The 25,700-nt window shown below is 28.7% G+C and overlaps 2 protein-coding genes across 2 annotated transcripts; one reads left to right on the top strand and one right to left on the bottom strand.

The window, feature by feature from the left end:
* Window positions 1-876: 876 nt before the first annotated feature.
* Window positions 877-2,183, bottom strand: LOC136082648 (uncharacterized). Its single transcript, XM_065802061.1, has 3 exons — window positions 2,061-2,183; window positions 1,277-2,006; window positions 877-1,190 (listed from the first exon to the last, which is right to left on the bottom strand). The coding sequence occupies exons 1-3, from the start codon at window positions 2,181-2,183 to the stop codon at window positions 877-879; spliced, it is 1,167 nt and encodes a 388-aa protein (XP_065658133.1).
* A 5,990-nt stretch (window positions 2,184-8,173) lies between these two features.
* LOC136082646 (uncharacterized) lies at window positions 8,174-8,911 on the top strand. The gene is made up of 2 exons (XM_065802060.1): window positions 8,174-8,332; window positions 8,399-8,911. Exons 1-2 carry the CDS (start codon window positions 8,174-8,176, stop codon window positions 8,909-8,911), a joined length of 672 nt encoding a protein of 223 aa, XP_065658132.1.
* Window positions 8,912-25,700: the final 16,789 nt, after the last annotated feature.

The following is a 25,700-nucleotide window of genomic DNA, read 5'->3' as shown; positions in this document are numbered from 1 at the left end:
ACAAAACGTCAATATTCACATCCTGACTGTTCTATCAACCCCTCCCCTCCCCCTTAAATTTGCTTTTTCATTTGAAGTTTGATGCAAATTTTTGATGAGCCGGATAACCCCATGAAATTGATTATTGTAAAATTTTGCTCCACATTCTCACCAAATAAATGAAAAAAATGAAATGAAAAAGTTTGATCAAAATCAGCAACCACTTGACAATGGATTCTTATCTTGCTTCTTCATTTTTAAAGCAAATATATTTGTTTTTTGCATAATTTAAACTTTAAAAATAAATTCTAGTGTTTTCAAATAATTTTAAATAAAACTAGTAAAATAAACACCCTCAAATTGAAACAAAAGTAAAAAAAATACTAAAGTTAACAGAAACATTTGTATTATTCTTTTTCAAAAAATTACAAGAATGTTTTTCTATAATGTAATTCAAAGAACTTTTTAAAATTAATATAAGTAATTAAAAATAGTTTTTAATTAATCAACTGAAATGATATCATTTGTATCAACTGAAGTCTCAAGATTAAAATCAACAGCAACATCATCTTCATCAATCTCATCGTGATCACTAGTATTACCAAGCATTATATCAGCAATACTTGCTTCTTTTTCATGGAGTGTGGCATTTGCATACATAAGAACTAAGCCGATTGCTTTATCTTTTGCAAGTCGGTTTCTACGCTTTGAATGTATAAAATCATACAAGTTCCATATTCGTTCACTTGCAGCTTGAGAAGTTGGAATGGTAAAGACTGTTTGTGCAACTTTAGCTAAATTTGGAAATTTACTTGCACCCTCAACGCTTGACCAGATATCAGGATCCATTAATTTAACTTGAGCTGCAAAATCTGGAGTTGGATTTGCGTATAGTCTCTAAAAAGATCTTATTTCATTTTTTGAAGTTTGACAATTGCAAAATCCTCTTGTTTCGACTATGTACTTTGGAAGTAACTCAAGGACTATAACAAGATCATTTTTTCTGGATGGAGGAGGCTCAGTATACATATTTCTACCACCATGATTTCGTGGATCAAGAAAGTACGCCAACCCCATGGATGGTGTATGCACAAACTCCCATCGGTGTAAAACAAGAGCTTTCAATACTGAGCTTTCACTCCATATTTGCATTAAATTAACAAATCCTAAATAATCTTCAGAAAGTAAACAAGTATCTGATTCCAGTTTACCTATTAGTTTTGATAATGGTTTCATAACATTAATAAAACAACTTGACAATCTTCCCAAAAAAAATTGTCCTGTATAATATTTATACACTCTAACTTTTTTGTGGATAAAGATATACGCGTAAAGGCACCTGAGTTGACTAAATTCAAATGGACTAACTTGTTTACAAGATTACGAGCAACTGATGTATGATGGCTATACCACCGTGTTAAAACTGCAAGTAATAATGCTTGCATTTTCTTTAAATTATTTTCTTGTTTAACATGATTTTGAATTATACGAAATTGATCAACAAGAGATGTTCTTTGCTTAACAAATGCTCTCAGTTTTCTAGACTTTTCTAAAACATCTACGAATTCAGGCAGAAGGCAAAAATCTTTTACTAAAAGATTGATTGTATGGGCTGCACAACCATTACGAAACATTTTTGGAAATTTTTTTTCAATAATATCCCATGCAGCTCTCATGTTTGAGGCATTATCAGTTACAATGTTTGTAACTTTATCAACACCAACCTCGAGAATTACATTTTTTATGCGTGTTGCAATATTAATGCCAGTCTGTTGCTCCTGACCAGTTGGCTCAATTTTGTAAGCAATTGGTTTCATTGTCCTATTTTCAACATGAATCGAATAATTAATGAGATGATTTGTACCTATGTTTGAAAAACCATCAATCACTAAACTTACATATTCAGAATTATTGACGTATTCTTTTATTGAACGTTTTTCATCATTTAATGCATCCTTATAAAGACGCCCACTAATGCATTTACTAGATGGAGGCTTATATGCAGGCCTAAGATTTGCATAATGTTGCTACCAAGCAGAAGAATCAGCTAATGCAAAAGGTACTCCTGTATGGAAAAACACCCTTGCATATGATTTATCAATCTTTTTAATGTCATCTTTGTTTATAGTGTCAAAGTATGAATTTAGCATAGTTCTTTTAGAAGATCGCCTAGAAACTGAACCTTCAGAGATTTGTGAGGCCATATTTTCATTGCTTTTTGTTTCAACTAAAACACTTCTCTTTTTATTTTTTTGAAGCACAATTTAACATTGTCAGATGCTTTTTCACATCCCCTTATGTGCTGCATCCATTTGAAAGTTGAGCGTGCTGTAATTTGAAAAGCAAGAAAAATTTATTGCAAATATTGTGATAACACAATATTTGCAATAAATTTTTCTTGTTGAACCTTTTCCAAAAAAAGAGACAAAAATATTAAAGAATCAAATTACAAATCACTTTAATTATTTATTCAATAATATATTAAATAAAGTATAGCAATTAAATACATTAAGAAAATAAGTATAATCATTAAATCATCAAGTCATTCCGGAAATATTTCATAAATAAAAGCATATAGGTATCCAAATGGTATTATAACATTTAGTATACCAAATATGCGGTAAAGTTTACCGTAAAGTTAGTATAACGTATACTGTAACCGGCGATCGTTAACTAACATTGAAGGTGTGAGAAAAAAAGTATGCAAGAAAGTTTTTTGCAGTATGCATGGAATTTCTATGAAACAAGTTAGGCGTTTATGCATTTGGTTAAAAAAAAAAAAAGCAGCCTATAGATCACATAGGTAAATTGCAGGGATCACAATGCAACGCATTAACTAGTGATACATTAGCAAAAGTTTGTGAGCATATCAAATCATTTCCTGTTAAATATGTGCACTACTATAATAAAGATGCATCATCTTATGATTTGGATGAAAAACTCAATGTGAAAATTATGCACACATTATACGAATAAAAATATTTAGATCATCCTGTTAAATATAAGTTTTGCCTTAAATATTTCCAAGAAAGTTTTAGTTTATCCTTTGGTAGAAAGCATGTTGATGTTTGTGGACTGTGTGGAGAGTTAAAAATTAAACTAAAAAACCCAAACTTAATTACAATGCAATAAGGATCTATCAAGCAAATATTGAGATCCACAAAAAACAAGCTAACAAATTTTACAAAAAAATACAGGAAGTTGAAACTAAGTGCAAAAATAATCCAAACTAGCAGAAAGCAACCCGTAATACGGGTTACGGTCGGTCTGTTACTTAATTTATAGTGGTTGTTTTCCACAATTTAAAGTTACGAAACCTTAACTAATACCCTTTAAGAAAAACGCCTTCAAATTAAAAAATTAAACCATCAGTAAAATTAAAATAAATTAATTTACCAATTATTCAACGTTATTTGAGTAATTTACAACTGAAAAAGGTCATATCAGTGTATGGCAGAACCACTTTCCTAGATATTACTAAGTTCAACACAATACGTTTTTAGTTACTGACACAAAGTAATAACACTTCATAATGCTTTAAATTAACGAAAAAGTAAAGCTAAATTCTTGTTATATTTTTTATAACATGAACTTTAATTAATAAGATTAATATGAAGTGAACGTAAATTATTCATGAGTTATTAATTTTTTGGTATCCCTTTGACACACGTTTCTTTGAAAAACGAAATTATCTTTAAATCGTTAAATGCACACAACTAAATAAAGTTTGTAATTATTTGTGTTGTTGTTGCTAATTATTTTTATTGTAGTTCGCTGTTTTTCTATTTTACTAATTTTTCTACAACTATTTTTTTCCGCCAAAATAACTAAATATCGTTTTTATTTTTAATTTAATTTGTTAATTTAATGTAGAAGTTTTTGTATTTGCATTTTCATTTTGTAGTTTTTGCGTTTTGCTTTTCGTAAACGTAAAGTTTGTTTTTATTTGTGCTGTCGTTGCTAATTGTTTTTATTTTTGTTTGCTGTTGTTAGTAATTGAGTGTTTTCATATTTTTTTGTCTTATTATTTAATTTATTATAGCTTTATCGTTATTATTATTTTTTTTTTAATTAATTTAATTTGCACATGCTTTTATTTATTATTATTTTGTTTGTTTGTTTATTTTATTTAGGTGTCACTCACCTATATAAAATAAATAATGACTAGTTTTCAACTATATGAGTGACACCTAATTTTGTAAAATTATAAAAAACTTGTAATTTTTGAATTTTTGGTTGAATAAATGGGTTCTAATGACTCTATGGAAACAAAATTTTGAAAGTTTTAAAAGAATAACGTGACGTAAACCAACAAGTTCTGCGGAAACCAACAAATCTGCTGAATTAAATGAGGAAATAAGGAATTTATTTTTGTGCCTACATTTGGAGATTATTTTACCCCTTGTGTTATGTAGGTTTTCTCGTTTATACAGTAAAGTTTGAAATTTCTCGTTCAAACATGTTGCAAACTCTTAATGCTTGGTTGCATGGTTTGCATTGTTTAACAATCTTCCGTCTGATAAAACGTGTTTTTTTCTTTTAATTTCCATACTTCTTTAGATAACTCTAGGGGAGAGTGTGTATGAAAGAGCCAGTTTTAAAATGGCGTGAAAAAAACTCAATTGTAATAACTTTTTTCTTTTTTTTTTTTTTAATTCAATAATTACATTATTGGGTAATATTTTAAAACTAAAATAAATCGGATAACAATGCTAATATTCTATCATACACCTGTTTTAAAAAAAAAAAAGAAAACAGCTCTTTCATAACATTGTGTCAATGAAAGAGCCACCTCTGTGCCATGAATAAGCCGTAACTTTTTTCGAACGACTATCAGCCGTAACTTTTTTTTGAACACTATTAAGTCTTTTAAAAATATTAAACTGTTAAATAGACTTCTCAAAAACAGATTGTACTTAAAGTTTTATAACTTTATGATAATCAATGATAAAACAAATGATAAAACAGCTTTAATAATAGTTTTACAAATTATTCAAAATCAAAAAATTAAATGAGAATGAGAATAATGAAAAAACATAATAATAAAAATACATAATAATATAATAAATACATGATAGAATATAAAAAAATGAATCGAGCGATACAAAAAAAGTTTTATACACTTTAAAAAAAAAATGACTTTTTCAGATCTTTGACTTTTAAAAATGTTATTAAATATTATTTTAAATTTAAACGGAGCTATGTTTTAGAACTTCAGGAAAAGTCATTAAAACAACTAATTTCGATAGAATAAGCTCAATGAAGCATTACGAAAAATGCATGAAGTCGTTAAAGCGCAAAACGATTATTTAAGTATAAAAAAAAAGTAAATAAAAAACTCGGCTTATTCATAGCACAAAGAGTCGGCTCTTTCAAAAAATTGTTTGCTTAAATACATAACCTTAAATTAAACAATTTTGACAAAAGCTTTAATCTAATATTTTTTGTGTAAATGAAGGGCAAATATATATATATAAGAATGCAGCATGTTTCTTTTATCAAATAAAACATTACACTTAATCTTAAAAATAAATAAGTAAACCACCAAAAAATTACTTTTCATTTTCAAAATCTTAAGTGCTCCCTTACGACGCTATTTATTTTAGTAGAACTGTACATTTTTTGTGGGTTACAGGTATTCAGTGTTGTTAAACAATGAGTTAAATACAATAAGGATCGGATGCCAGTAAGTTAGAAATAATGGTATTGGCTCCTTCAAAACCTGGCTCTTTCATACACACTCTCCCCTACATCGTTCTTATATCAAATTGCATTAAAGGGTTAAGTGGTTTGCATATCGAACTTTAAAGTTGTCTCGCTGAGTCCAAAATACACTTTTTCTTTCTTATTCTGGATTGTTTGATTAAATGGTGGCCTGATAAATAATGTTGTTAGAAAGTCGATGTTTTTTCATCGGACATTTGGATTTGTTAATACAGTTCCATATCTTTTCATTAATTTTTGCCTCCTTATGTAACGTGTTTTTATTGTGAGAGTTGATAATGGATTTTATGTTTGGCATGCAGGAATAACTTATTTTGATTGTGATTCCATTAAATATTTTACGAAGTCTGTGGTTAACTGGATGGTGGAGGTCGATGAGGTTCAAAAACATTTACTTATTTTTGTTGCAACATTTGCACTGAAAGGAGGATTATACCAAATTATCTTGCGTTTACGGTTGCTGGTTGTTGATTTTATACTTGGATGGTATGCAAGTTTGCAATTGTACTCAGATTTTTCAGGGCTTCTTGATAAGGAATACTTTCTTTGAAAATCGATTCACCTGATGATGCTGCTAATAATCTTTATTCAATAGTCTTAGAAAAAATTTTTATTACACTCGGTGGATGATTAGAACTAGTATGTAAATATTTCAATATATTATCTGGTTATGGCTGAAAAAAATCATCGTTAAGATTTAGTGTTAAACCGAAACATTTTTTTTTTTAGTTTTTTTTATTATTTATTACGGTCTTATCACAGAGCACCGCGGGAGAGCATTTAACAAGAAGTTCACGCCTCCTTTCGTACCAATGTCGCTTGTTGGCCTAGAGCTGGCGTCGAACATCGGACCTCTGGGTTCTGAGCCAGAACTGGTTTATCTTGGAAGTTCTTTTTATGGTCTTTTAAAGTTTAGCATAACTTTTTTTTTTTTTTGTAGTTATTTTAGGTACTCCCAGAAGTCCTTAAGGTCTTATCACAGAGCACCGCGGGAGAGCATTTAATAGGAAGTTCACGCCTCCTTCCTTACCAATGTCGCTTGCTGGGCCGAAACTGGCGTCGAACCTCGGACCTCTGGATTCTAAGCCAGAACTCTAACCACTGCGCCACGGCTGCTCAATATAGATTGTTAAACAATGCAAACTATACAACCTAGCATCAAGAGTTTGCAACCTCTATGTGAACGAGAAGTTTCAAATTTTTCTGTATAAAGGAGAAAAACCTACTTAACACAAAGAGTGAAAAATTCTCCAAGTGTAGGCACAAAATCAAATTCCTTATTTCCTCATTTGATTCCGCAGATTGATCCTGGTTAGTTTACATTACGTTTACGCCACGTTATTCTTTTAAAACTTTTAAAGTTTTGTTTCCATGGAGTCATTAGAACTCACGCCACCGTAATTCCAATTGTAATTTTAACATTTAATTTTGTAATATATGGCTGATGATTGCCGTTAGGCATGAAACTATAAGTTCCATAATAAAAGTTTTTTCTTTTTTGTTTTTAATTATATATATATATATAATTACTACTAATACTAATTCACTTTTAAAAGCAAACGAGAGTTAACATATTTAACCAAATTAGGAAATGAGCAGCTGATAAATAAGAGCTCAAAAATGCTGCAAAGAAATTCAAATCGTTAGCTGGATATTTTAAGTAAAAAAGTTATTTTGATTTTCTTTTCATAATAATTAGTTTGATTAGTTTTGATATTAACTAGATATACATTTTAACTAGATATAGATATTATCTATGCGTTAAATTTTTTTATGATATTACTTTTGTTATTAGTTGTTTTTTATTGTAATGTTTACGCGAGTTTTTTTAATTTTGGTATAGTTTAAGATCTAAAAGTTTATTATTAATTACTTCGGTTTTAAGTGTTTTTTATTATTGACAGTTCTCAAAATGTAACCAATAAAACATTAGCCGAAGTAGAAGAAAAAAAGGAAGTCATTAAAGATGATAATAATGTTAACAAAAGCTTGTCAAGCGAAGTAGACCAAACAAATTTAGAAGAATGTGATTTCTAAGAAGAAGAAAAAAAATATGATATTGACGAACTCTTGCGCGGAAATCAAGAATTATCACCACATGAAATATACAAAATGTGGTAAAACATGGTTGCAAACGCGCTTGTAAAAAAGAGTATTTACAAAATGGATTTGTCTACAGCAAAAGTGAAGATGCAGTCTACTGTATATACTGCACTTTATTTCTAAAGCAGGATAAAAAAAATCTTTGGGAGCTTAAGTTAACCGTGGATATAAGGAATGGCACAATGTTTTAGAGAAACAAAAACTACATATAGGCAATAGATACCATAAAGAAGCTATCGAACAAGCTAATTTTGTGGTCGTTTTGAAGATCAAGACAAACCATTCCATTACAAAGCGATAGCACTTTAAAAAACCAACAACAAATGTACCCGTACATTGTTGAAACATTAGAGAAATAGTGCATTTGATGGGGAAACAAGGACTTGTATTTCGTGGAACTTATGAAAAGTGTATGGAAAACTCAGACCAAAAAGGTAATCATAGAAACTTTTTTGCAATTGTGCAAGAAATAGCTCGCTATAACGCTGAACTTCACGCACATATGCAAACACCATTACGCAAAAATGTCAGCTACCTTGGCCCCAAAAGTCAAAATTAATTAATTGATATAATTAGAAAGAAATGTATACAGGAGCGGCTAATGAATGAAATCAAAGCTGCAAATTACCATTCAATTTCAGCAGGCGAGTTAACAACTACAAACCAACAAATTCTATCTTTATGTATGAAATACGTAAACAGAAAAAAAGAAATTAGAGAAGTATTTCTTGACTTTTTGAATCTTGACAGGATAATAGGCAAACATATTGGAGAAAGCTTGATGAAATTTTTTTGCAAAAGTGGAATTGATCTTAGTTCTTGTAAAGGCCAGTGTTGCGATGGCGCACCAAACATGCAATCTGTAAAAAAAGGTGTTGCCAGCTATATTTTAAATGGATCACTAAAAGCAATTACAACACATTGTAGCTCACATTTTGAATTCATAATTGGTATTATAACTTTGTACCGCTTACTTCACCCGTTGTCGTATATAACAGAGAGGTTACAAGGGCGCACAACTAATATTGTGTATGCATACAGTAACATTCAAGAAACAATCGACGATTTGAACCATCTACGGAAAAATGTTGAAAAAGAAACTTAAGCAATTTACCAACAAGCTACTCAAATGGCTAGTAAATTATTTGTAGAACCAACGATTCCCAGAATCACTATGAGACAGGCCTACAGAAATAACGTACCTGCAGAGAGTCCCCATGAATATTATAAACGTACCTTGATTATACCTTTTCTCGACACCATCATTTCAGAAATCAAAATGCAATTCTAAATGACAAATTACATTACTACTAAGGTTTTATGCTTGGTTCCCTCGATAATGAGGAGATAATTGCTTTCCAGGAGTTGGTTGAAATGTATAAAAGTGATCTTCCAAACTCAGAAGCTGTAGATCAAGAATTCATGTTTTCGAAAAGAAAATGGTCTGTTATTAAAACTAAAGATAGGCCTAATACTCTAGCTTAAGCAATTAAAATCTGCGATTAAAATCAATATCCTAATCTCTTTGAGCTTATAAAAATCGAATGTACACTATCCGTATCTTTGTAGTTATATGTGTAAGTGACAAAATTTGTTAAGTAAATAAATTATCTTGATATTTTTTTGTTAATTATGGGTTTTTATTAGATTTTTAACTGCAGTAATTACTCTGAGAAATCTTTTTATAGAATACCTCAGGTTTTAAACCATATTAAATCAGTAACTTAAAAAATTATAAAAATTATTGTAATTATAGTTGCGTTACCTTTTGTTTTAGTTTTACTTGGTCAAGTTTTTGCCTTTTTAAGTTTTTATAAACCCACAAGTAAAAATGTATATGAAATTTCGACCATTGTTGTCTTTATCATCAATTATAATTAACTGCTAATTTCTATTAAAGATTTTTTGGGCAGAATCTCTCAACGATGCACCGAATTTCTTAACGATGCGCGTGTTGCCGTATAAACCTGGTTACTTCCTATACTCGTTCCAAAAATGACTTGCATTAAACTTCATGCTTTTATCATATGATTATGAAAATATATATATATATATATATGGCCAATTCCTTAGTTCAGTGACGCATCATGCAGAGAGATTTTTTTAATAGAAATTTTTCTATAACTCAAAAATAATTTTTTATTACTCTAAAAATCAATCTTGAATTAAAATTTTATAATATAAACTAAACACAATTGTATTAACATAAAACTGCTACATAGCAAAAATTAAAACATGAGTTCAGTGACGCAACGCGGAAAAAAGTGTTTTTTTATTAGCATACTTTTAAATGGAGTTTTCGCTGAAATTTTAATTCTTGCTTGACTTATTAGATTTTTTTGTTGTAATTTATTCATTTGGCAATAAGGTAGTCATAAAAAAAGCCACAAACAATAAAGTTTTCATATCGTTTTATTTTACAGAAAAAAAACTATCAGTTCAGTGACGCAACGTTCAGTGACGAAACAAAAAGACGAAATTAAAATCATTTTGAAAAGTTTTTTTATTTTGTAATAAATTTTAATTATACTCAGGTGAAAATAGCATCGGAGTAATTCCACGTCAAAACAACCAATTTTTTTTTTTAATGCAACCCTATGTCCTTGGATTTTTTTTATATTTTTACCATAGTTAGTACATTATAAAATAAGATAAATCCCAAAATTTCAAGGTCTAACTCCCAACGGTTCGTGAGTAATGGTTGTTTTAATTTTGGCTACTATTATTGTTTTGGTCATTTTCCGCCATTTTTAAATTTACATTTCTCCTTATAAAACCAAGTCTATAAACATGTGAGTTCTAAAAATAAGTGACTTAGTTAATTTCTAGGTGAGAAATTTGAATATATAAATAAAAAACTCATTTTATAATTAAAAAGTACCTAAATATCAATTATAAATGTTGAAATAATGGACACCTGCCCCAGTAAAATTTTTAGGTGTGCAGTAAATTTTTTAAGCCTAAAATTTCAAATTAGATCATTGTATGTTTGAAGAACATTGTGTGAAAAAATCATTTCTGCCAAATACATAGTTTAAAAATTAAATGAAAAATATTTCAAAAGAAGCTAATATAGCATATTTCGCTTATCGTAGTATTCAAAATAAATAAAAATGATGCATACTTGAATTGATATACAATTTTTTATAATATATCCATTAGAAATTATTGATTTACAAATATATACTTACTAATTTTGTTTAAATCTTTTTTTGAAAGTTCATATTTGTCCGATATTATTTTTGGTGCACTTATTAATGTTGTTACATTAATAAGCGCACCAAAATGTTATTGGTGATTGGTATCCAACAATAATCATCCCTTTTCGGCCAGAAAAACTGTTCAAATGGACCGTGTGGATGCATAAACTTTATTTTTATATCATTATATTATTCATCTTTTTCTTCAATTACTGCAATTCACCAAAACGAGTCATATGTACATGCGTAATATTTATATTTCTGCATTAGCTCAAAATTTATTAAATTTAAATTTTGGTAACTTGATTTTTTAGTTATATTAATAGATTTTGGATTTATATCGTTACTAGTTTTTTTAAATAACATAGATGTTTTCGAAACTGGTATGCAATGGTGAAATCCTCGACTTCCTGGTATTATTTTTCCCTTCTCAAATCGTTTATTTTATGTAGCTCTAAAATTAACCATAGTTCCTTTATCAATTTTAAAGAGCTTTATTGTGAGCGCTTTTTAAGTGCAAAATTCAAACATTGCATCGATTATTAGTATTTGATTTTTCTTTGGACGTTTTCTTGCTGTTGTTCGTTTTATTGTATCACCTATTGCATCACAAGAAGATTTGCCATGACTGGTTGCAAAAATATCCATTCAGCTTTCAATAAAAAATCTTCTGAGTGATGGCGTAGATTTTGAAAATTTTTATACTGTCCTCCACATCCATCAGAAAAGTAATACAATTTGAAAATTAAAGAAGGGTTTCTTTGATATAATTACATAAAATATATTTGAAATCAAATTACCTTTTATTTTATTTTTTATGCACTTTATAAACATTACAACAATTGCCATTTTTCTTTTCAAATCTTTTTCCAAAGTAGTGAAAATGGTGATTACAAATGCTGAATAGTTCTTCACAAGCACGCAACTCAGATCTCCATAAAATGTTTTGACGAGTATCAGTGTCTAGGTCTTGTTGTAAAAAAATCTCTTTATTACTAGAATATGAGGTTTTATGGCATTCTGAGTTCAAAATTTTACCAATATCACATGAAATCATTTTGATAATGAATTAAAAAATGTTATACTTGCAAATTTAAAAATGCACAAGTATGAATTACATAATTTATGTAGAACTAATTGCAACATTTAAATTAGATGAATATGTCTGAATTTAGCAATTAAACTTTGGTAATTGGAAAAGACAAGGAAACAAGGAAACAAAAAGAAAATAAAAAAACACATTAAAAAAACTTTCATAACTTGAGAACCACATAGATTTAGATAGGAATTATCATTTTTTTCTAAAGTACTTTGGCGAAAATTGAAAAAAAAATCAGAGAATTTAGGGTTGTATGGCCTGGTTGTTTTGAAATGGAATTACTCTTAGGAAAAGAAATAAAAATTGCACGTTTAATTCAGGAGCGGATCCACGATTTTTTGGTGTTTGAGTTAAATAACTTCCAGGTAAGTTCTATATTCCAAACCTTTGAATGTTCAAATTTGCGCTGCAAAGAACCTGGGAACAAAAATACCCTAAAAATTAGAAATCTAAAACGTGGGGGAAAATAATTTTTTGCAATATGAATTCTAATATCCTAAACTAGGTAGAAATTTCTTTAAGGTAATAAAATTTCATTGAAAAATAATGATTTGTTTAGAAATTATACCTAATTAAACAACCCCCTCGTTTTGAGGGGTTTTTAAACTTTACATGGTTATACCTTCTGAATGCCAAATGATTTTTTGACAAAATTTTAAAAATATGTACAACTTTTAGTCTTATTAAAGTAAGTAATTTTTCTGTTTGGAAAAATCAATTCCCTTCACGTTTAGGCGGATGATTTCTACTTTTTAGGGTATTTTTGTTCCCAGGCTCTTTGCAGCGCAATTTTTTGCAAAACATCCTTAAATGACATAAGTATGAACATTCAAAGGTTTGGAGTATAGAACCTAGCTGGAAGTTATTTAACTCAAACACCAAAAAATCGTGGTCCGCCCCTGCAATTATATATACATTTTTAGTACAAAAGTAAAATATTTACAAAACTATGTATTTGGCAAAAATGATTTTTTCACACAATGTTCTTCAAACATACAATGACCTAATTTGAAATTATAAGCTTAAAAAATTTACCGCACACCTAAAAATTTTACAGTGGCAGGTGTCCATTATTTTAACATTTATAATTGATATTTAGGTACTTTTTAATTATAAAATGAGTTTTTTATTTATATATTTAAATTCCTCACCTTGAGATTAACTAAGTCACTTATTTTTAGAACTCACACGTTTAAAGGCTTGGTTTTATAAAGAGAAATGTGAAATTAAAAATGGCGGAAAATGACCAAATCAATAATAGTAGCTAAAATTAAAACAACTATTACTCAAGAACCGTTGAGAGTTAGAACTTGAAATTTTGGGATTTATCTTATTTTATAATGTACTAACTATGGTAAAAATATAAAAAAAATCAAAAGACATAGGGTTGCATGGCCTGGTTGTTTTGACATGGAATTACTCATCGGAATAACGTTATCATTCTGAACATAAAAATAATGTGATTTTGATATACCTTTGATTTTTCTTGAATAACTTAAAATTGAACTGAATCCAAGTTCATTTTTTTGTTGTCTTGTATCGTTTTCTGACATGTGAATTACAGATATTTGCAAATCTTGTAATGCTAACGCAAAATCTGCCGCTGACCTGATTTCGTATTGACTAGTTTTTACTCTCAGGGCTGCGATTCGCTTAACAGTAGCTCCTATTCCGTCAACCTCTCCTTTCCCGTGCATCGCTGCAAAGAAATGCCAGAAGAATTTTTTATGAAAACGTTTTTCAAACACAACCATTGCAGCGATAATGCTTTTGTTTTTGAACTGAGAAGTGGCATTATCGCTGAACATGGGTACTTCTTTGACTTGATCAGGAATAAAGTGAAGGATTTCGTCAATGTACGGTATAACGGAAGACTTAGTATGATCAGTTGAATCTGAAACTATGGCAAATGTTTTTAACTCAATGTTCCAGACTGCTAGGGTCATGATAGAAACTTGATTTCGACCAAAATGAGCCGCTTTTGGCTCATTTTAACAGAAACACCTAGCGTTTTCAGCCCAGTCAACTTGGATTACCGCAATTTCAGAATTAACACTCATCGAAACCTCCTTCAGTTTATTAAAAATTGTTGATTGATTTTTCTTTACAAATGCGTGTTTAACGAACTTATCACGCATCGCTGATATGTGTTGAATGAGTTCTGTTACAGTAGACTTTTTTCAAATTTTTTCAATGTTTGCATATGTTTTAGTTTCAGGCTTTCTCTACTCGTCCCAGGATACTATGAAACCAAATGTATTAACAGTTTGCAAGTGTTTATCGAACTGCTTCATACCTTTGCATGCAACGCATTTGTCATAGGCGCAATCGTATGTGTACGGTTCACAAACAAAGTTATTTATCATTTCAGATCCAACTTTGATTGAAGGCGCTTGAATTGATTTTGTTAATGCATTTAAGGCAAATCGCATATTTTCATGCAAACTACAAACACAAACATTATGCAGAAATTTTTTAACTGATTTTACATTGCGTGGACGAAGGTCGCAAAATTTGCTGAGTCCAATTTTTATGTGCAGATGCTTTTCCTTGAATAACTCGAAAGCTTTTTTTAGCGTATAATATAAATGACGTATCTGAATATTGTTTGCTTTTCCGTCAGATAATTGAATTCGAGTGACATATTTTTTGTTTAGTGATATTTGGGAAACTTCATCTTCATTATAAAAGTTTACAACTGCTAAAACATCGCTTTTAGAAAGACCATACAGCTTTGAACATGCTGGAGGTAGACCCGTATTATCTTTACAAGCAGAGCTATTTGAAAGAATAGAAAGAATTTCAGATTGTTTCTCCTTTGAGGTTAGTAGTGCTTTTAAAACTTTTTTCAATGCTTTTCCTCTTTGTTGAACGTTTTTAAAAGATGAGCTTGGTCTTTGATATTGATTTAAAAGTTTTCTTTTTAAAGCGCGACTTTTTAAAACTCTTAATTTTGCTTTAGCAGCATAAGCTGCTTTTTTATTAGGATCGGCTTTCAATTTTTCTCGATATCTCTTAGATCTAACTCTGGACATTTCTTTCTTTTTATCAGCATTCCGAGAAACATAATTAGCTTGGTATTATGCAAAACGTTTTTTTTTTTACTTCTAATTTTGATTCCATTTCTTAAAAATTTACAACTTTATAAGAAAATGTAAACATAAATCCAAAAGTTTACTAATACTTACTAATAGCCCTTTACAATACTACAATGCAAAAATTTACTCGAATTTGAAAAATTTGAAAACCCACAACGAAATCTGAACTTTTGGATGATATTTTGACTTCCTTACCGCGTTATTGTATAAAACGCTAATTATCCCGTCGGTGGGTTCAGTGACGCATCAGCTTTTAAACTATAACTATATGATAATACAATGCTCTTTGACCAATTTTTTTTTTAGTAATGATTAAAAGTTTACATTAAAATATATAATTTCTAAAAAAACATCGCCATAAAGCATAATTTCATTGCGATAATTAAACTTTTTTAGCTTTTAGTTCAGTGACGCAACGTAATTTTTGCAGATGTGTATGTGACAAAAAAACACTTGAATTATTTTTAAAGAGTAAAATTTTTTTTACTCAAGACATATATGTAATCTCAAAGATTCTTTCTAAACAAAAATATGGATATGTTTTGTTTAAAATATTGCAATAACTCGCACTCAAATTTTACTCACTTTTTCGAATAATAAAAAGAACAAACAGTTGCTAACATTCATCAAATTTATCTACTCGGTTCAAACATTTTCTACTCAAAATTTATTTTAACAATAATTTTAAGGTGTTTAAACTATATTTAAAGAAACAAAACCTTTTGAAAAAAGATATTTTTAAACACGAAATTTATCTCTTCCATCGTGGAAATAGCCATATATATATATATATATATATATATATATATATATATATATATATATATATATATATATATATATATATATATATATATATATATATATATATATATAGCCAATATTGTAAATCAGTATTGGCTATATATATCAAAATGTGGACATTTTATATTGCTGCAATATTGTTAACAATATTTAGCCAATATTGAGATCAATATTGTACCAACATTGCGCCAATGTTGCTTGCTACTAGGGCTATGCAGTATAAAAATAGAAAAAATATTCAGAGAACAATAAATTCGTTTATGTAAACATTGTTTACACAAATATAGCTATGTTTCGTAAAAATTTTATTAATTAAATTTAGTATGATATTTGTTAGGTGTTTTAAAACTGCCTTTTTTTTCAAAAACGACCCCTTCATAAAAAATTTCACGTTACGGCCTTGATATATATATATATATATATATATATATATATATATATATATATATATATATATATATATATATATATATATATATATATATATATATATATAGTGTCTTTCTGTTAGAGAAATTCTTTTTTTTTCTTCGTTCTTGTTTACAATTATATCACTGCATAAGTACATTTTTCAAAGAAAAAGTAATAATGTCGTTATAAAATAAAATAGCTAGTAATAAATTTAAAATACCAAGAACGCGAGGACTCGAACAAGATCGGATTATCTTGTCACCGAGAACCGCTGAAAAAAGCTTAAATCTGCTTTTAATACGTTTAAATAAATACTGCAACATATAGAAAATGAAAAACAAGCGACAATTAAAATTACATTATCAAAACACAAAGGTGGAATAAAGTATAACATTGTTGTAAACACCTTTTGAAATGAAGCATATTAAAAAAAGATTTTTTTTAATATGCTTTATTTCAAATAACATTTAAAATATTAAATTAAAATTATATTAAAACTTTTCATATTAATTATGAAAAGCATGGCATGAGTAAAACGATCCTTAAAATTAATAAGGCATGCAACATGTTTTTATTGACGATACAGAGGCTCAAGTTTATTTTTAGTTAAACTACCCCCGCAATCTTTACAACATTTGCATAGTTTAAGTGGCAATGAATAAATATTCACATAGTTTAAGTGACAATGAATAAATATTCATATAGTTTAAGTGGCAACGAATGAATATTCACATAGTTTAAGTAGCAATGAATAAATATTCGCATAGTTTAAGTGACAATGAATAAACGAATGATATAGTTGAATTAAAGTATGTTTATCTAGAATGCTTCTTGCTTTGTATAATATTCCAATACTCTCTGATATTTTACCGCACAAATTTTCGATATATTTTTTCCAAGAAAGATTTTCATCGCTATAAATACCTAAGAAATTTATGAAACTGTATACTATCTATAAAAAGACAAGGCATGTCTTTCGACAGTAGGTGTTTTTTGTAGTCGGTGGGAAAAAAATCCACTTGGTTTTATCAATGTTTAGAGATTTCTTCAGAAATCCATTCGGTTTTCTCAATGTTATCACATGTATTTATCTTAAACCAATCAGAGAGATGGAATTATATTTTGATTTCCTCAAACTATATTGGCTATATTTTCCCTGTCAACTATATTGGCTGTAATTTCCCTGTCAACTATACTGGCTGTATTCTCAACAGGGAAAACAGAGAAAGGGCAATTGATGTAAACATAAAAAAATTTTCATATAGAAGTGATTACTGTATTACTGGATACTTTTTGTACTTTAGCGCGTCAAGGTTATGCGTTTTGCAGATATGCAAATGAAGAAAACAGTAAACTTAATCGAATTATTATAATAATATCCCAACATAACCCAACCATAAAAATTAAATAAACCTAGGCTCAGAATTGCTGAAAAGATTAAATAAGAAACAGAAAAAATTAGACTGTTTTTGACGATTTTGCAAACAATATGATATCCATGTTTTTGTTTTTTTTATCTAGTTCAAAGAGTTATTCCATTCAAAATGTAAGTTATCTGATATAAAATTATTTTATTCAACCAGCAACTTTTCAAAAACTAGATGGAGTGCTAGAGCAAAATTAATAAAAACAGTAATCCGCGTAAACATATTTTTATTACACTTTAACCGTACAAAAATATTTACAATAATTATCATTTTAAATATTTACATTAGTTATCATTTTGAAAGTCACTTAAATTACAATCTGCTTAAATATACTCTACACTTAAACTACAATCTACTTGTCATCAAAGAATATTCTAGTACTTTACGTAATATAATCACATTCCTCCTTAATTCTTAAGGGTGATACAAGAAGTAACCGATATATTTTTTAGACATGCATTGCTTCGTTTTCGAAGATGCATCACTTCGTTTCGAAGACGAGTTTCTTGAAAAATATTTTTCACTTCAATGTTGCTTCGGACACATCTTTACTTTCGTCTTCACTGTTTTTCAAAAACTCTAACCTGCAACTTTTTTATCGTCACGACGCGGAACTCCATCAACTTAAAAAAAGATATTTAAATAATTTGTTTTGAAACATCTTTTGGCTTTTAACGCTGGCTTCCACTTGGTATGACATTTTGCACTAAGTAGTTTTAACCAAACCTTGTCGTCATCATTAAATTTTTCGTTTTTGCCATTTTTTGCTAGAAGATTTCTTTTTCATTTGATACCAATATAATACCTATGTATTTTTTACATTGGTCATTTTTGTCGACAACAATATTGTACCAATTTACTGTTTCGATACTTTTGATTATTCTGCTATTCTTTCTATTGTGCAATAGTTTTTTTCTACTATTCCATTTCCTTCAGGGTAATAAGCGACTCAAAACACAACACGTACTCGTAAATATCAAGTAAACTTCTCATTTCTTCATTCTTAAATACCGCCTCCTTGTTTGTTAATATTTCAAACAGCACTCCTCGATCACAAAAGATAAGACGGTGAATTTGAACTAAGGCAAAATTTCCGTATGAGCTTAACAGTTGTCGCCACAATGCATATCTTAAAGGTTTGCAATCTTATATACTCAAAAACCTTTCAGTGCCATAATGTGTAACAATTATGGCTATTATTATACAATTTTCTTTAACATATAAATTACCTTTTATCCACCGTACATGCCCTGGATCTATTGACGGACACGATTCGCGACTTCTTATTACCATTTGAAATGAATATTTCCTAATTTTGTAGACGTAATGCCGTATTTTAAAATAATAAAAGAAGTGAAGACTATGTAGGTTAACTTAACTTAAGATATTCGCTTATTGCATTCTGTGTATAAATCGTTGTAAAGTTAGTATATCTATTTTTGCCTACATGTTTTGTTTTAATTTATAATTTAACAACTATCTCAATTTAGGCACTTTTTAAACTTAGATTCCCATTAACGGTTTTACGCTTTTTAAGTTACTGGGTAAATACTTGGCAATCGAATTACAACTTAATTTCAATTTATATTCTTTGCTATCAAATATCTAAAGCAAATTTAAATGCTAACATAAAACAGAGATTTCCAATTGGCAAGGATATTGTCACTTTACTCTAAAATTTTTGTTTCTACTCTACTTTGTGTTTTTATCGCTTTTATCGAATCCAACTCCCAATATATGATAGTTGTGTTGCTGCATAATTGTGAATAAGAAAAATTTTTTATTTAACACTTAAATTTATACTTGCTAATGAACTTTTTTTAACCAAAAGCTAGATAAATAAAAGTTTTTTGAGCATGAAAGAGAATGAACAATAAAAGAATGCAACTTTGCTGATAAACGACTCATGCAAGATTGAGTTTTGATTGATCTAGAAAGAGATTTGGTTGCTTGTTTATTGGTAAATTATTGGTTATTGAGATTTGGTTAGCTTGTTTATTGATAGCACTACCATGGCAGTGTTTGTAAAAAAAACAAAAAAATGCAACCTTACAACGATCGGACAGAGGTCAACCTTCGAATCTAGAACATGTTTAACTACGTTTGCAAAACATATTTAGACCTTGTGTGCAACAGAACTCAAAAAAAACTCAGTTGTTTAATGCTAATAATGATCATTTACCTAAACATATACCTTAGCAGATACTAACTTTGCAATCGATTTTATATGATGTTTCCATGAGAGGTCAATACTAAAAAATAATCTGTGAAGATTTAAACTAGAAGACTTATAAGAGTGTTGTTATTTATCAATATAGTAATATCAACAGTATTGCTACATTACAATAATTATCAGCTGTAAATAACTGAGTTTTGTTTGGTTTTAACTTGCCATCCATTGCTAATAATTAATAAGCCCCAAGCAGTTTTAGAAACAAGTTAAGCTACCTGTCATAAGCAATCAAAAGGTAACAATGTTTTGTCAAGACTGGAGTTTTGTTGTAATAACAATAGCAAATAAAGCTACACTAAGTATAATATTGTCATTAGGTATATTTTTTTTATTAAAGAATTAAAAAAAATACAGGACTAAGGTTGGAACCTTGTGGCATCCAAGCATACACTGGAGTAACTTCAGGATGTTTTAGGTATAAACTCATCAAACTCGTCATCATGAGTAATAAATTAACAACTTTCTTTTATCTGTATACATGTGTAAATTTACCTGTATACATGTGTATATGTACCTGTATACATGGGTGTATGTAAACTGACCATTTAAATTATTAACTAGATTCTATTTCTAAAAATACTAATATAATAATAAATAAAGTAAAAAAAAGAATTGTTAAAAGTTAAATGTTATACTTTACCAATATAATGTTGGTTATACTCTTATAACGTCACTTTAACATTATTTAGCATAATTTATTTGTTAATTTATACTTAATTATTCTCAACTGAGATTTTTAGAGTTAGGTTTTGGTTGTTAAGTATTGAACATGAAACTTCAAGTTGAGGTTATTAAGATTAGATCTAAGTTATTTTGATCTGTTATAAGCAAAAGTTAAAATTTAAGAAAATTTAATTTCAATATAGGTTGATTAAAGTTGTTTTGCAGAATTGTATTCATTAATATTTATTTTTTTTATATTCAGAAAATATTTGTGAACTCTAAAAGATTCTAAAAATTCTGTCATTGAACGAGGCATGGCGATTTAGTTCATAAAGTCAAGATACAAAAGATAGTGTTTAAATAGCAAAAAGATCAAAAAATATTTTTAATAATTAACTTCAATGTATTTTATTAATGCAATTCTTTTAAGATAAATTCATTTTTCAACATTTAATTTTTTTCAGAAATTTACTGTAATTTCCTTTATGGTAAATCTCATATGGGCTATAGATAGAAAACATCACACATATTAAAGATCAAAAATGCCACATATATTTAATAACAACATCAGTTTTTGCTACGTCTAACAACAATATCTGTAAATATAATGAGATATAACAACATCTGTGTATCGTCATCTGAAATTTCATTGTTGTCTAAACATCTGGGGAATAAATGTATTAATTTTACATAAGTAGTTACATCTTTACAGTTATGTTAAAAATAATCATATCTGTGCCATTACATCTGTGGATTCTACAAATTTAGTTCTTTTCAATTATTGTTAAATTAAAAAAAAAAACTATAGGATTTTTTTCAGATGAAATTAAATTACAGGAAAATATTATTAAATAATAATGTATTTTTTAAACCAGATGTAGTTACATATATGAATTTTTTCAGATGTAATTACATCTAGAGGAAGTTCTTAAAGATGTTATTTTTTAAGTTACATCTTTCTAATGATGTTTTTAGGGGACATTAAACTTCCTGATATTATCGGACAGATGTTGTTGGAGTAAAAAAAGTACAGTTGATATGGGACAAAAGTGTACAGATGATCATGGACTACTCCACAGATGTTGTTGGACAGATGTAGTAATCTTTTACCTTTTAAAGTGCGTTTACTTTGTGTAAAACTTTGCACACTTTTAAGTAACGTAATTAAACACGCTGCAAAGAAAGTAATAATAATTTTTTTACTTTTGCTTTTTTATTTATTTTTAACAAACGTTTGATAAGCTATGTCGCCTACATAAAAGTGGCGTTCTATCATTGCTCGTCAAAAGTAACAATTAAATAAATAAAATGTGTTCTTTTTCAGAAAATTTAAACAGAAATGGGAAGAATCTCCTTAAAAACTTATTAAAGTGGATCTCCAAAAAAAAAAAAAAAAAGGAAGCAGAAATAAAAGAAAACATCAAAAACCTTATAGTTTTCTATGGAAAACAGAATGTCATGCTAATTCACCAACTTCAGCTAATCTTGCAAACTCTAGCATAAGTGAAGAAGGAAATATGTTGGACTCAAACTTTAAACTAACATTCAGAACTCAAGGAGAGGGTCTATTTCCTTATCGACTTGCCATTGGATAGGAAATGTGATCTAGGCCTTTGGAATAACTTTTCAGCTGAAGATATGCAATTTTTGGATAAAGAATAGGTCCGTCAAAATGTCAAAAAGCAAATTATGACTTTATATTCTCTTAAATGGGGTATCAAAATCGCAATCAAATTGGTTAAAAAGCTTGTTTTTGGGAAAAAATATAAACTATGAAACGTTTAATTGAGAATGGCTCATATATTTCTCAGCATATGGTTGTGCCTTCTATTTTATCTGCAAGCTTTTTGAACCCGCAAAACTTGATTTAGCTTCAACGGGATACAAAGATTGGTATAATTTTGTGGCATTAATTCAAGGCGGTGAGAACTCATCAGACCACAGAAAACCATCTTTATCAAACTTTCACAAAAAAAAAAAAAAAATTTTTGTTTAAATGATCATCTTCAAAATAAAAGTGAAAAACTGCTGGAGAGAAGTTCTAAGCAGAGTTACAGCTGTAATTTTTACATTAATTAAAAGAAATTTAGCTTTTAGAGGTTCAAATAAAAAAGTTTGGGTCTGAGAGCAACGGGAATTTTATTGAGCTACTAGATTGCATAGTTGATTGCACAGTTTGGTTCTTTATTGGCCAAACAACTACCTTTCAAAAATTACATTTGATGAATTAATTGTATTGATGGCAAGAAAGGTTTTATAATCAATCAGCAACGATGTTCTAAAATCTAAGTATTATGGATTATCAGTAGATTCGACAACTGATGCGAGTCACCAAGATCAACTATGTGTGGTTATAAGGTACATTGATACAAATTCTAATAAGCTAATTGAAGGACTTGTCAACTTCAACTACATCAATAATCACACAGGGGAAAATTAAGAAAATGCAACCGTTGACTTTTTAGATGTAAAGTACGATAACTCAAGCGACTGGAAAATAGAAAGGCATGAAAACTAGAATTTTGAAGTTAAATAACCTGGAAAACTTTTGTTTAGGTCATTCTCTTAACTTAGTAGAAAAGTTTGCTGTAAATTGCTGAATCAAGGAAATCTTTTTTTTCAGTATTGTTTAAAAAATGCACAATTTTTTGTCTATTTTTACAAAGCTATAAAATGATTTAAAACAGTTCGTAATCAGTTCATTGATAACACTATCTAATACTCATTACCACTATCGAATACTCGATAGAGCGCTTATGCTGAATTGATCAAAACTGTTTATCAGAACTGCAATAAATTGATGGAAGCATTGCTCACAGTTAATGAGAGTAAAAATTTTGAAACAAAAGAAAGCGCTGTTGCTGGAAATTTACTATCGAAAACTGATACTTTAAAATTTTGCTTTATAAAAAAAATATGTTTTATAAAATTTTACAACGAATGAATACTGTTTCCAAATCATTGCAAAGTGCAACTATTACTTTGGATACATGTTCTGAACTTTATTCATTTCTTGGGGATTATCTTTTTGGATTAATTAACACATTTAATTTAATACAAAAAGATGCGAAATTACTGTTACCAAACGCAGATTATTACAAAAGGCCGTTTTTAGGTGAAATTTGATCAGAAGAACCTCAATTAAGTCTACGTGAAGAGTTTAAAACATTTTATAAATCATCAATAGTTATAATACGAATTTAAAAAAAGGCCTTAATGCTATCAGGAATTGAGTGACAAATTCAAATTTTTAATAGACATTAGAATCATAGAATCAATAAAGATAAACCGAAGATTTGTGTTGATCATCTGGTGGTATACTACACAGAAGACATTGACAAAAAAAAAAAAAAATATGCAGAAATTGAACATCTACACCTATATTTGAATCTACATTATATCTACACCTATATTTGAACAATCAAAGAAAAGAAAAAAGACAGCTGCATTTTCGAATACTGAGATTATTCTTAGAATATTTATATACTTCATGATATCCAACTGCCCTGGAGTAAGATCAATTTCAAAATTAAAATCAACAAAAATAATTTCGGATCAACTACGTCGCAATTAAAGTTAAATAATTTTGCATTATTATAAAGTAACGCAGATAAAATGAAGTCAATTGATTTACACTCATCGATTAACAATTTTGTTGATGAAAAATACAGAAAAAAGATTATGTAAATTGCAAATAATATTAAAAAAAAAAAAAGAAATAAAATCCAGCATTTTTAGGTGTTTAAAAAAGCAAACTTCCTGACAAGGAGCAAACTTCTAACATTCATATATTTATACTTATGTCAAATAAGGATTCTTTTTTGCAAATATTTGCGATGATCGGAGCCTAGGAACCAAAACCCCCAAGGTTTTTTCCCCTGCCCTAATCGTGAGAGCAACAAGTGGACAAAACATTCTCAACTTACAGGGTTATGCGGTAATGTAAATTAACTTATGCGGTAATATAAATTATTTTATGCGAAAATATAAACTATTTTATGCGGAAATATAAATTATTTTATACAGAAATATAAATTAAAATGAGAAAATCAAAAAAAGAAATTATAAAGAAAAATTTTTTAAATTTTAAAAAAAAGTTATAATATAAGCTTGGTGGCAGGCATTTTAAACTCAAGGAATCAGTTTATTTAATAAATAACGGAGTTTTTCCTATTTCTTATTTTAATTTCATATTTTCTTATTAATATTTTCTTGTTTTGATTTAATTACATTTGCATTTTATCAGCTAATCAAATAGTTTACTTATTAAATAAACTCATTTCTTGCCAACGCATTAGGTAATAGGCAAGAAACTCTATCATAATTATTAATACAATTCCTTAGCCGGCCGTTTATTAAACCTCGAACACTGTTTTTTTATTTTTTCACGATTTTTAGGTAATGGACGAATTTTTATAGCTGCCTGCACCGAAAAATTCTTCAATGGGATTAAGGTGAGGGGAACAAGGTGGGAGAAATTTATACAATATGTTGTTTTTATTTATTATTTTCAAAATATTAGATCATTGCTGAAACCGACAATTATCCATTATTAAAATACAATCTCTATTTTGAATAAAATATGATAATAGTGTTCTGTTTATAAAATCTGCGGCCGTGGCGCATTGGTTAGAGCACTTGCTTAAGAAGCAGGAGATCCAGGTTCGAAACGAACTTTAGACATATATTCGCGTCATGGTAGGAAAGGAGGCGTGAACTTCCTAGTTAAATGCATTTCCGCGGTGTACTGTGGCAAGACCGTTAGGACTTCTTGGGGCACCTATATATCAAAATTAAAAAATTAAAATTAAAAAAATCAATGAGACGATCACCGTTATAAACACAACATGTTGCCTCGTATCCAATTATCCATGTAATTGAAATAAAGCTTATACTTTGTCCTCTGTTAGCTGAAACCGTTTTATATGCTTTCGTGTTTATTAGAGCATATCCATTTCA

The sequence above is a fragment of the Hydra vulgaris genome, chromosome 07, assembly GCF_038396675.1.
Source record: "Hydra vulgaris chromosome 07, alternate assembly HydraT2T_AEP".
NCBI classification, from domain to species: Eukaryota; Metazoa; Cnidaria; class Hydrozoa; order Anthoathecata; family Hydridae; genus Hydra; species Hydra vulgaris.
Note: the sequence above shows the minus strand (reverse complement) of the source record. Positions and strands in the feature narration are given on the sequence as shown.

Coding starts and splice junctions, on each gene's coding strand:
- LOC136082648 (XM_065802061.1), bottom strand. CDS start 2,183: ATGGCCTCACAAATCTCTGAAGGTTCAGTTTCTAGGCGATCTTCTAAA. Junction 2,007..2,060: donor TTGATAAATCATATGCAAGG/GTGTTTTTCCAT, acceptor TCTGCTTGGTAG/CAACATTATGCAAATCTTAG. Junction 1,191..1,276: donor ATCCACAAAAAAGTTAGAGT/GTATAAATATTA, acceptor CAAAACTAATAG/GTAAACTGGAATCAGATACT.
- LOC136082646 (XM_065802060.1), top strand. CDS start 8,174: ATGGGGAAACAAGGACTTGTATTTCGTGGAACTTATGAAAAGTGTATG. Junction 8,333..8,398: donor AAACACCATTACGCAAAAAT/GTCAGCTACCTT, acceptor AAATGTATACAG/GAGCGGCTAATGAATGAAAT.